Genomic DNA, 12,758 nt, shown 5'->3' with positions numbered 1-12,758 from the left:
AAAAAAAAAAAAAGAAATACAAAGCATAAAATCCCAAATTCTTGCCCAGGCCACACTCTGACTCTAAACTTTACGGCAACAAAGTCCAAACATACATAATGCTATTGTTGAAAATGTCTACTCTCCAAACACTATTCCTGCCTCAGGTCACACCTTTCCACGGTACCTGTCACAGGCTGACATGCTGTGCTCCTAACCCCGGTGGCTGTCTCAGTTAACATGTGGCACTCAGCTGGGTCCTCATTCTTACAAGGCCTGGAAACCACCCTTATGAAAAAGGGTGATTCAGATGCAGACATGCAGGGGACAAAGGCACCATGAAAAAAATGCAGGAAGAAGATGGCATCTACCAAACAAGGAGTGGGCCCCGACATCATTCTCACATAGCCCTTAGGAAGAGCCAAACCTGGGAGTATGTTGATTCCAGACCTGAACCTCCAGAATTGTAAGTGCTGGATTTCTGCTGTCCACGCAATCTGCAGTCCTCTATCTTATGACGACTAAGAGAGGTACTATAGAGGAAGTTGTGGAGTCCTCCCAGGTTGTTGCCCCTTGGATCCATTTGAGTTCAAGTGAATCTTTAGAGCTAACCTTCTGTCTTAGTTAGGGTTTTACTGCTGGGAACAGACACCATGACTGAAGCAACTCTTATAAGGACAACATTTAATTGGGGCTGGCTTACGGGTTCAGAGGTTCAGTCCATTATTATCAAGGTGGGAACATGGCAGCATCCAGGCAGGCATGGTGCAGGAGGAACTGAGAGTTCTACATCTTCATCTGAAGGCTGCTAGTGGAAGACTGACTTCCAGGCAGCTAGGATAAGAGTCTTAAAACCCACATCCACAGTGACGCACCTACTCCAACATGGCCACACCTCCAAATAGTGCTACTCCCTGGGCTAAGCATATACAAACCATGACACCTGTCTAATAACCCTCTGAGCCTGCTTACTTCAGGAGTAGCTGAGAGTCTCCAGAGCAGGGTCTGAACCCACCTGCCCCAGGAGGTGCCAGGAGGTAATCCTGGACCTCCGAGTCCAGGATTAGACAGTGGCTCATCTTACGAGCTCTGGGACTCTGAACTGACCCTCAAAGCTTATTTCCATATATATGCAAAAGTGGGACAGATAAGGGTAATTCTCATGCACGAACCCCATTCGACATTCAATGTTAATTACCTTAGTTAATACATAGGGAGCAGGACTCAACTACCTGGCAGTAAAGTCAGAAACTGGGTACTTGCTACTGTTGAGCAATGATGGAATTTTTATTACCCTAAGACAGGGAACCTATCAGCTTTCATTGATATTTTGAACAGTTTTTACTATGATAACCCTTCTGAGGAACACACGGATGACACATCTTAAAAAAAATAAACACTCAATTACAATGTTTCAGTTCTGGCAAGCATTACATGGAATGGCAAAGAAACCCAAGGAGCACTCCTCCAAAAAACCTAGAGATGGCTGGTGGTCCTGTGCTGTGCTGACTGTGGATATTGTGTGTGTGTGTGTGTGTGTACATGTATATCTGTACATGTATGTATGTATATGTATATATATATATATATATGCATACACACACATACACACACACACACACACACACACACAAACATTAGCTGTTGTTAGACAAGACAGGCAAAACATCAAGCACGAAACAATGAAACAATGGCCCAGGGACAGAAGTCTGTTTACAAAGCCCCTATATTGTCTCCACTAAAAAAAGGAGCAGAAGTTCCGAAGGATATGCCCAAAGTTATCTTCCAAAATTAACTGTGTGCACTCTAACACAAGCACCAGAGAGTAATGGAAGCCCCAGCTTTAGATACTGTAACAAGACACAAAAGTACAGGCTGAGAAGGCTGCGTGGTGAGTGGGCAGGAGAGAGCTCCACTGATGTGGTGAAGCCCTGGTCTGATGTCAAGTAATGTAAAATAGGAATAACAAAAATAATAATGCTAATGGTTCTTAGGTCGGTTGGAACTTATTAAAAAGCTGCATATCCAAATGTTCCCCGAAGTCATGGAACAATCTTCGTAAGGCAGTCACAAAACATTCCTACTCACTGTACGGACCACGAGTTCTCAGCCTTCTTAACACCATGACCCTTTAGTACAGTTCCTCATGGTGTGGTGACCCTCAACCATAAAATTACTGCCATTGCTACACCAAAGCTGTAATTATGCCACTGTTATGAATCACAATGTGCATATCTGATATGCAGCCCTGGGGAAGGGGATCCACTACCACAGGAGTTGAGCCCCGCAGGCTGAGAGCCTCTGGTGTAAAGGGGTGAAAAGGATGGACGTAAGATCATCTCGGGGAAGGAACACACATTCTGTCCGGGACTGTCAGTTCTGAAGAAGTACTACACTCGAGGGTAGGGGGCATGCTTGTTCAGGAAATACATATGAAAAGCCTCCTGTGGGCCAACCTTGCTAAGCTCCACTAGATGCTGAGCATAGAGTAGTTCACAGACATTACAGGGTCCCCATTATCTAGGACGTTAAAGCCTAGAGTTTGGAAATCTTCACATCAACATGCACAGTTCACACAGTACTCACTATGCACAGTAACACACCAAAGTTCTGGAAAGCAGCTGGGAACCTGTAGCCACGGCCCCGTTCAGTTCCAACAGCCCACCTCAAATATATCCCTCACTCCATCTGGGTCAGGAAGGAAAACAGGGTCCCACAGTTGGCTCCCAACAGCACTCAGTGTCCTAGACCCTACACCCTAAAACAGTATGCTGAACCTGGGGAGAAGCCAGTGTGCTGATGTTCCTCAACATCAAAGCAGCGGTGTGCCAGAGAAATCTCAAAAACATTGGTGCTGTAGTTTATATTGCAGTTTTCACGTCTCGGTTGCCTTTAGCCTGTTCTCAGGCCATGGTGCTGCGTTTAGCAGCTGACGAGAGTAAGAAGTAAGAGACCATTATGCAGAAAGAGAAACTGATGACTACTGTGCCCAGCTTCTTCTCAAGGAAGGCAATGTCTACACAGGTGAACTGTCATGGTGAGAAAGGCTGCCTCCAAGTTGTCTGAGGGCCACTCCCTCGTCCCTCACACTCACCGTGCCAGTTGGACTCTCAAATATCCCAATCTTGCCAGCTTCCAAAACCTTGTAGAGCTCTGCCATGAAGTCCTTCTGGATAGGATAGGGCGGGAAGGGAAAAGGAAAATGGACGCCGCCAGTCTCCTGGTTTTCGTCAGCCATCGCCCTAGAGGAAGAAAGAAAAGAACGAATGAACGAACAAGAGAGGAAGGGAGGAAGAAAGAAAGAGGGAGGGAGGGGAGAGATGAGGGGAAGAGAGAGAGAGAGAGAGAGAGAGAGAGAGAGAGAGAGAAATCTATTACTTTTCTCATGAGCTATGAAGTGGCTTGAAGTCTGCTTAGTCCACAGCAGTTTTCTCACTAGTCACACAATTTCCCTTCGGGTTCTACATTTTCTGGCAAGCAGAGACCATGATTATACCCGAGCCATACAATCCATAAAATGATGCTGGTAAGATACTGTTTTTGTAGGATCCAGCCCAGAAAGGCCTTAAGATGAACCTCCTGTGCTGCTACTAGACACCCTTCCAATAATAAGGCTTTCCTTTCCTTGCCAAGGTGAGTGCTGTCTGGCATACAGCTGCCCCTTGGGAGTCCTCCTCCAGCGATCTTCTCTAAGGCCTCTGTAATGGGCCATTCGAATGCCTAAGCGACCTCACCTGCTCCTACGATGAAGGTCTAGAAACCTATGGGAATGACCAAGACTTTGGAAGGTGCCAATTCACATCCATAGCAGCTCACATCTGCTTGTCTTCATCTCTTTCAACACAGGCAACGCCATCTACTGGTTACTGTTTCTGGCCTTAAGACACAAGAGCTTTCTGAGGCTCAAGGGGTAGAAAGCTTACTAGGAAATGGAGACTCCTCAGGATATGACCCCTGGCACCCTAACGCCCCTAAAAAACAGCTGTGTAGTTCCAGGCTGGAAGAATGCTTTTCAGAGCCACCAGTCTCTGACTGGACTGGCTTCCCAATACTAAGGCTGTGCACAGCAGTCCCTTCCCCTGCCAGGCCAAGGGCTCTCAGCTCCATGCATTTTCATTCCTGTCTCCTCTTCTGAAACCCTTTTTCTCTACCATCTCTTTGCCATCTGGAGGAAACACTCATCCACACCTCTTATCTCGAGATGTAACTGGACAGGCCTACCTAAGTCCAAATAGTAATAACCCTAAGACCCACTTTATTACTAATAAACAGAAACCTATTTTTTTTACTACACTGTGCTAAAAGACAGTGATAGCGCCAATCCACTTAATGAGAAAAGGTAGTTGCCAATGCATTCCTCCAGTTATTAGGGAAAGAGGTTAAGAGCACTGACTGCTCTTTCAAAGGTCCTGAGTTCAAATCCCAGCAACCACATGGTGGCTCACAACCATCCGTAATGAGATCTGGTGCCCTCTTCTGGGGTGTCTGAAGACAGCTACAGTGTACTTACATATAATAAATAAATAAATCTTAAAAAAAAAAAACAAAAAACAAAAAACAAAACCTAAAGGCCACGCAACAAACTAAGAAAAAACAGTAATAAAAAGAGCTATGCAACTGGAAAACCACTAAAACATGAAGAGAAGGGAAAGAAAAGTAGCCAACAGGAGCTGGAGAGATGGCTGAGCGGTTAAGAGCACTGGCTGCTCTTCCAGAGGACCCAGGGTCAATTCCTAGCACCCACACGGCAGCTCACAATTGTCTCTAACTCCAGTTCTAGAGGATCCAGACATACAAAATACACATAAAATAGTAAAGGTAATTTTTAAAAGGTAACCACAGATTCTGAGCATCTAACATATGTTAAGCACTGCCCCCACCCCACCCCCTTCTTACTTTCACTTAACCTATCACCGATTTCATGATAGAGCGTGCTTCTGGATGCTAGTGTTACAGAAATTAAATAACTGCTGGGTGGAGACACTGCTCACTGATGGAGTCCTCGCCTAGCAGCAGCCCAATCTACAACCGAAAGGAGTTGGGTGTTAAGGAGTAACAATTAGTTACTTAAAGAAGAAAAAGCACGCGTTTAACCCAGGTGCAGAGCTCTGCTATGGTCAAGCTCACCAAAGCACAACAGTGAACTTAGCAAGACTAGACAGGAGATTTCCTGAAATGATGCACACGGAGGAGAAGAATGTCGCTGTCTGGGAAAACCAGGAACCCGGGCTGCGGGAGGGCAGGCAGGGAAACCCTGTACGTGAGAACTGCAAGCTAGCCGGGATTTCAGGACAGGTTCCTGGATACAGGGACCATGTAGTTATTATTTAATCCTACTTTTATGCCACTTCCATCACAAATGTGGTCGATTTCCCGAACTTCCTCGACCTTAAAAAAAAAGGGGGGCAGTGCAACCGAGAATGCAACAGTGTGGACCCTGAGGCAGACTGCCAAATTGGATCTCAAGTTCATTATCAGTCAACCTGTGTCTTCACCTGACTTCACTATATAAATAACCCGTGAAAATCGCTTAAAACAGACCCTACATTTTAGAACCCAATCTATTACACACATTCACCGAAGGTGCCACCCTACTTGGGCTGCCCCTCGCTGGAGTCAATCCCCTGCCGCCTCCGCCCCCACGTCCCGCCAAAGGGCGCGCTCCGCTAACACCGCCCCCGGCAGCCTCCTCGGTTTCCGCCTCCGCTCCAGTGTGTCCTTCTCACCTCGCTACCTTCGGTCGCAGCGCTTCTCCCACGCAGCACGAACTCGATCACCACCGCAGGACAGCCTCCCTGAAGCCGGCAAGCGACCCCGGCCGCCGCGGCTGAATTTAAACTGCAGCTACACTGAAGGAGCATGCGCGCACGCAGAAAACCCGCCACGTGGCCACGCCCCCGAGCCACTGCACCTGCGCGCTGCCGCTCAGCCCCGGGCCTTGAGCTTCACTATTGCCTGGATTAGAACTGTGTTTGAACCTCGATCTAACCTTCCATATTAGGTTTTTGGTATTATCGGGTATTGGGGGTTGTTGTTGTTTTCCCAGAAATATCGCGCTTTTTAAAAAATTATATTTATTTAATGTATGAGTGCTCTGCTGCATATACATCCTCCTGCCTGAAGAGGGCTTCAGATCTCCCTAAAGTTGGTTGTGAGCCACCTTGTGGTTGCTGAGACTTGAACTCATGACCTCTGGAAGAGCAGCCAGTGCTCTTAACCGATGAGCCATCTCACCAGCCCCCAAGATTTAAATAGACTTTTCTCAAAGAATGTTAACTGTAAAAAAGAGAAACTATAAAATATCAGATGTATGCAAACCCCTAAGAACTAAGAGGAGTTTTGATGTGATCATTCATCATGCATGTATTTATGTTTCCTCCTTACTGTAGATATTGAATCTGTTTCATAATCATGACAAAGGTGTACTACGGTGAATTTCTTTTTTTAGAAACTGTTCCTGTAGTGTAACACAGAATAAAATAATTTGACAGGCTCTGGGGAACAGGCAGTCCATTGAGATTTGGTTTTCTGTCACTAGTTACAAAAGCACACACAGCACAGGAGGTGTAGCAATCGGTCACTATAAGCGTCTCTGTTTATTGCACTAGGGACTGAACATGATCCATCTTCAGAGGCTGTAGCTGAAAATCCTAGCCACACCCTGGAGCTTCGTGCCCTTCTCCCTCTTTTGCAGAGAGATGTAAGAATGATTAGTTCTCTGCCCCTTAGTGTCCATTTTGTAGGGAGTCTGGCACTTGCGGGATTTAGTCTTCAGTGGGATCTGCGAGCCTTTGATTACTGTGTTGGTTCTGTTGTCATCTATACATATGCTTGAAAGGCTCAAGACAGAGCTTTCAGTAGAAGAGGGAGAAGGGCTGTGTGTGATTCTTTCCCTTCTAGCTCCTTAACTCCAATTCTGGGCTCTGGGACTGAGTTACTGTTTCCTTAAAGTTTGATTGTATCAAGTTCCAACCCCAGACCTCAGGATATTCATTCATTCTCTCTCCTCTTCCTCTCTCTCTCTCTCTCTCTCTCTCTCTCTCTCTCTCTCTCTCCTCTTTCTTTCTTTCTTTCTTTCTTTCTTTCTTCCCAAGACAGGGTTTCTCTGTGTAGCCCTGGCAGTCCTGGAACTCCCTCAGTAGACCAGGCTGGCCTCAAATGCAGAGATCCACCTGCCTCTGCCTCCTGAGTGCTGGGATTAAAGGCACACACTGCCTGGTGAAAATCCAGGATCTTAAGCAGCCCCAAGACTCAATGTTCTTAGTCCCTCTTTTTGGAAAGCATCGTCTTGTCCCTGTAGAGAGTCTAAAAACAAACAAACAACAACAACAACAACAACAACAACAAAAAACAGGACTTGAGAGATGGCTCAGCAGTGAAGAGCACTCGCTGCTCTTCCAGAGGCCCTGAGTTCAATTCCCAGCAACCACATGGTGACTCACCACCATCTGTCATGGGATCTGATGCCCTCTTCTGATGTGTCTGAACAGTGAACTCATATACATAAATAATTCTTTTTAAAAACCAAAAACATAAAAAAAACAACAAAAAGAAAACAGAAGCAACAACAAAAACAAAACAAAACAAAACAAAACAAACCAACCCCTCCCTGGTGGTCTAATGGGTAGGTTAGGTGTTTTCATGATGAAAGCCATGTTTTTAGTCCAGTCAGGAAGCCTCCTCTTCCTCTTGGTGTTTTCTTACCCATTTCTCAATCTTACCATCTCTCTGGACTTCAGTAGTATCAGAAAACAAACCAGGTGGGTCAGGTGCTGATGACGCACGTAGGCCTGGCTTGCCCACGTAGGCCTGGCTTGCCCAGTTTGGATTAGCAGTTCCCCTCCAGTGCTGCAGCATGGCTGGAAGCCATCTGAAGGGGCCCTGCTCTTCTCTGTGGTCTGCAGAAGGATAACCAGGGACATTAACTACTGATGACTCGGCCTGGTAGACAGCGCTCTCTTCCCTGCTGGGGCTGAGGCCCCCGTGGAACAGAGAAGTGGGAAGCCAAGACATGCTCAGGATTCGGTTCTTTGGCCTGGACTGGGACTCAGCTGAAAGATGCCCTTTTCGGGGGGACAGGTGCAGGAAGGGCAGGGAAGGAGCCAGAGGGGCTGTAAGAGTGGTGGGTAACAGCTGATGACACCGAGAAGGCCTGACCACCTTATACCATTGGATCCTGGGTCCCACAAGTATGTGGTGACACTGGATGAAAGAGAAAGATAGTTTACTACATCATACCCTTTCAAATACCTCTAGCATTTCAGAGAACAGGGGAGGGCTGAGGAGGAAAAACCAAACTTACAAGAATGGGATAGTCGCCGGGCGTGGTGGCGCATGCCTTTAATCCCAGCACTTGGGAGGCAGAGGCAGGCAGATTTCTGAGTTCGAGGCCAGCCTGGTCTACAGAGTGAGTTCCAGGACAGCCAGGGCTACACAGAGAAACCCTGCCTCGAAAAACCTAAAAAAAAAAAGTTCGTTTAAAAAAAAAAAGAATGGGACAGTCTAGTGACACTTGTACCTTCCCTTTGACTATCAGACTGTGGAGATGAAGGGATTTTACTTTCCCTTGGGATCTCATACTAGGAGGAGGAAGACGGAGGCTCCCATGCTAGGCAGAGGGGAGCCTGTCTCCATACAGCTCTGACTTGCCATGATGCACAGGGCCACATTTTGACCTCTTACTGTTTACTTAAACCTGAACCTCATCTTAGGACTCCAAAGATGGTCTTGGCCCGTGGAGGGCGTGACTAGGTCTCCCTGTTCTCTTCCCAGTGGAGTCACATTGGATACACCTCCCTTTTGTACTTTTCACTACGGTTTAACTGACCAGTTCAGGGCTGAGCCCAGCCTGTTAACCATTGTGGTAACAAGCTGTGTCACCCCTAGGCTGGGGTGGCAAGGCCCTGCACTGACTGTACACTGTCCCCAGCCTCACAAGAAAAAATTGGGCAGCATCTCCATCTACTTGATCTTCTCTATGACTTCATTGCTGGCCCAAGCCCATGAAATCTGACCTTGCTGCAAAGCCGGGACACCAGCCATCTTCTGTGAACACCAGGTTGCCCTCACCCAGCCCCCACCCCTGTCCCAGGGAAGGCACGGCTGAAGAATCTGAGTGACAAGGCTGTCAGCCAGAGGTAAGCCTGCTGCTGGGAGCTGATAACCAGCTCATGGAATAGGGATGTTACCTGCCATTATTTCCCACGTGAGGGCAGAGGAAGGGAAGTTACTGCATGGCTACCGACTGTGCTAAGGTACATGTAACTCAGAGCCTCACCCCGAGTCATGACCCTGGTAGGGCTATCAGGTACCAGACAGGCTGCTTGCATGTGTCTACCCTCCTGCCCTGGCATACCTGCCGATCTGGTTTCTACACCTAGTGGAGGGAGAGCATCCTCAGTCTTGCCTTCTCTGAGTGTACAAGGTTCAGTCTGCCTTTCCCTCCCAACAAACCCTTGGGAACGGTTCCTGAATGTGCCGTTTCACCCTGAGAGAAGGTCTTCTGACAGCCCGTGGCACCCCCGAGTGGTCCCCAAGTGGCCCATATAGCAAAGAGATAGCAGGAGCAAATCTCGAATATCTTGAAGAAACAGCAAGAGCTAGCCCTGCCTGCCTACCCAGGGCGGTTCAGCCTGAGAGCTGCCTGTCCGGCTCTACAAGGCCTGGACCAATGTCCTGCTGGACTTCAAGGCCGGAGACCAGCTTTGGCTGAGGGCAGAACCTGGGGCATCACAGGAGGCATCGGTGGAGTCAGGAGTCTCTGCCTTCCGGAGGCAAGGCTACCCTGCCTTAGCCCTTTGTGAGTGACAGGAGTTGTCCTTGAACTTTATTCTCTCATCTAAACCACAGAAACCCACATTTTGGGGGCTGTGTTCACGGGGACCTCATACCAGCTTCAGTTCCTAACTGCAGTCCTACCTCTCCTGAGTTCTTCACAGGTCCCCTCCCCGGTTTGTCTCTAAGCCCTCCCTGTGGCGCGCAGTACCTTCTGTCCTCAGCCACCTCAGCGAACACCAAGGCATTTTTCCAGTGGAAAGATATCCCTCCCCCCCCCCCCCCGCTGACCGCATCCCCATTTGCCTTGATCCCAGAGAAAGAAGTCCGTTCCCCCAGACATCCTGCATCATGCCTGAGCACACTTGGCAATAAGGACAGTCCCCATGCTCAGAAGCTGCAGCCCGCATGGCTACTCTTCATTTATTCAAGGCCACTGTTGGCTTGGGTTCAGGTCTACAGTTACTTTCTTTATTCCACCATGTTGCTGTTTTCTCTCAGGATCCTTTGAAGGAAGACGCTCTTCAGCAAAGCCAGCAGATGGCTCATCCAGCTCCGACTCCATGAAGAGAAATTAAGCACAGGCCTGGGACACCTGCCCAGCCCCCTGTACCTCCTTGGGCAACAGGCCCTGAAAGGCCCCAACTGGCCGAGGAGCCCCTGCCAGCTGCTCCTGCCGAGTGTGGGAGAATGGCCGAAGCACTCTTAGGCCTCCCAGTCCTCCTCATCCTCGTCTCCTGCCGGCTGCTGTGGGGGTGGCAGTGGTGGGATGGAGTCTGACATTCGAGAGAAGGCTCCGCCAGGCCCCTCACTGGTTCCAGTGCTAGGTCCCTTTCCAGAGATACCTGGGAGGGAGAGGCAATGAGGCAGACAGTCAGACAGACAGACAGACACTACTTCACCAGCCCCTGAACATAGATAATGGGTAAGGTGCCTACCTTTGCGCCTCATGACAAGCTTGTTGAAGAGATCTGACATCAAGTCCCCACCTTGGCTGGTGGCTCTCACTGAAGTGGGAAAGTGACAGGTGAGGGGAGTATGATATCAGGGATTGTCACATACTATGAGCTCACTCACCCCCGGCAGCACACCCACACCTGCTCTCCAGCCACGTGCTGGTTATAAACTCTTAGAGCTTTGATATGCCCGTGGGTCCAGTTCTTAGCCTCACTATATGGAGGAGGACACAAGCTCAGAGAGGCCAGGCTGTTGGTATTCGGTCACAAGGCGAGTCAGAAGAAGATCCAGGAAGTAAACCCAGGACTTGTGAGTGCTGGGGTACTAAGACTTTATACACAGATTAACTAGGATGCCTGCAAGGATTGTTGGCAGAAATAAAGCCTTGTCCTCAGGGTGTGGACAGCCTCCGGGTCCTGTCTCAGAGGACCTCAAGTTCTTGCACAGTTCTTTGGACAATACTTGTCAAAGATTCTACTTTCTCATGGTTTTACCTGGGAGAACTCAAGACAGGAAAGTTTCCCTGGGGACCTATTGCACCACCCGAGGGACAAGGATACCTATCAGGGTAGCCACAGGGACTTTTTTTGTGGGTTGACAAGGAACCTGGCTACTGCAACATCCTCGGCCCCTCACCTTGCTCCTGCTCCTTCTGTTTCTTCTTCTCCAGCTTGCGCTCCTTCACACTGCGCAGCTTGGCCTTGCCAATGCCCCCAGCCTGGCGGATGGACTCGAGCAGAGTGGCCCGGCCACTGGAGGGGTCAACCACCTCCTTAGGAGCTCCCTGAACAGAGGCTATAAGGAGAAGGGTGAAAAGCTGCTCAGCATCACAGGAGTGGGAAAGGCTACCTGCCCAGCCTCAGGCTGGAGGTTATCTCGGACCCTGGCAAATGGAGGGGAAGCCCAGCTGCTGTAGCTGCAGCCCCAAGGACTACTCAAAACGGTCTTGGATTCTGCAGACAATGAGCTAAGGGGCCTTGTGCCCAGGTATCTCTCCCCACTCTCCAACCCTGTTGTGATGACACCCTGCAGTGACAGACCCTGTGAGTCCGATGTTCTGACTCGGCACCACAAGCCAACAAGGATTATCTACTCCATGAAGTGGCTGGAGACAGACTGAGAGATACGATGTGAAAGTTGAAATTTGGTAATTTCAAGTTTGTTATAGACCCCTTTCCCACTGGCTTAACTAGAAACAGGGCACAACGCCTTTCCAAAGCTTCCTGAAAGTCAGACCCCCCCCACACACACACACACACAATTCTGTACAGCACAGAAGCCACTGTATCAACCCCATAAGACAAGACACCCAGACTGAGAACTCTGTCGATCCCAGACCTAGGAGCATGTGACCTACAGAGAACTCTTCGGGGACCACAGCAAGAAAGCTGGGGGTTCTGCTAATGAGAACCAGTCATGGGCACCCCATCTGCACTGCTTACCTGTGTGGGCCACGCTGCTGCTAGAGTCTTCTTCCCTGGCAACCTGGCCAGCCACAGTTGACATGTCAGGGAACATCGGTGGCTGGGGGGTACTGACCAATGCTGTGGGAGCTGGGGGAGGAGGCGGCGGTGGGGGAGGAGGTGGCGGCGGCGCTGCCAATAGCACTTCATTCTCTAGTTCTATGAGGAAAGTGAGAAAGCAGGGGGCGTTGATGAAGAACTCAGCAGGGGCCGTCTGGCTCAGTTCCATCCTCCGGAACCTGGCTTACCTGGCTGGAGAGGTTCGGCCACCTCTGTGTGAAAGGCAGGCAGCTCTGGGATAGCACCAGGAGCAGACGGGGCAATGCCAGGGCCCAAATCTGCACTGTACATCAGGTCGTCTGCGACGCCGGGCAAGTCGGGTAGGTAGGACGGCACATCGATCTCAGGAACCTGGCCCAGGTCTGGAACGTAGAAGTAGTTTTCTGGAGCCTGCGGAGAAAGGTGGTACAGGAAATGGGATGGCTCTGCTGGAGCACAGGGCCCACACTGTGACTGTGGGGCAGGCAGCACATGTGGACCCACAAAGCTTAGCGGAGCCCTCAGTGGAACAGGACCACCAGCCTG

General features: G+C 49.3%; 2 protein-coding genes across 2 annotated transcripts in view; both read right to left on the bottom strand.

Moving 5' to 3' along the window:
- Ddx11 (DEAD/H-box helicase 11) overlaps positions 1 to 5,784 on the bottom strand; it is a 27,980-nt gene extending 22,196 nt beyond the window's left edge. Inside the window, exons 1-2 of the mRNA XM_021217960.1 lie at positions 5,706 to 5,784; positions 3,074 to 3,221 (exon numbers count right to left, since the gene is read on the bottom strand). Of these exons, the coding sequence (XP_021073619.1) occupies positions 3,074 to 3,217 (144 nt within the window). The 5' untranslated portion in view covers positions 3,218 to 3,221; positions 5,706 to 5,784. The remainder of the gene's footprint in view (positions 1 to 3,073; positions 3,222 to 5,705) is intronic.
- Positions 5,785 to 10,136: 4,352 nt separating this feature from the next.
- The window catches only part of Washc1 (WASH complex subunit 1), a 12,583-nt gene continuing 9,961 nt past the window's right edge, over positions 10,137 to 12,758 (bottom strand). The window contains exons 7-11 of the mRNA XM_021218027.2: positions 12,422 to 12,623; positions 12,153 to 12,332; positions 11,347 to 11,505; positions 10,692 to 10,760; positions 10,137 to 10,598 (exon numbers count right to left, since the gene is read on the bottom strand). Coding sequence (XP_021073686.1) covers positions 10,459 to 10,598; positions 10,692 to 10,760; positions 11,347 to 11,505; positions 12,153 to 12,332; positions 12,422 to 12,623 — 750 coding nt within the window. The 3' untranslated portion in view covers positions 10,137 to 10,458. The remainder of the gene's footprint in view (positions 10,599 to 10,691; positions 10,761 to 11,346; positions 11,506 to 12,152; positions 12,333 to 12,421; positions 12,624 to 12,758) is intronic.

The sequence above is a fragment of the Mus pahari genome, chromosome 18 (assembly GCF_900095145.1).
Source record: "Mus pahari chromosome 18, PAHARI_EIJ_v1.1, whole genome shotgun sequence".
In the NCBI taxonomy this organism is placed as follows: Eukaryota; Metazoa; Chordata; class Mammalia; order Rodentia; family Muridae; genus Mus; species Mus pahari.
Note: the sequence above shows the minus strand (reverse complement) of the source record. Positions and strands in the feature narration are given on the sequence as shown.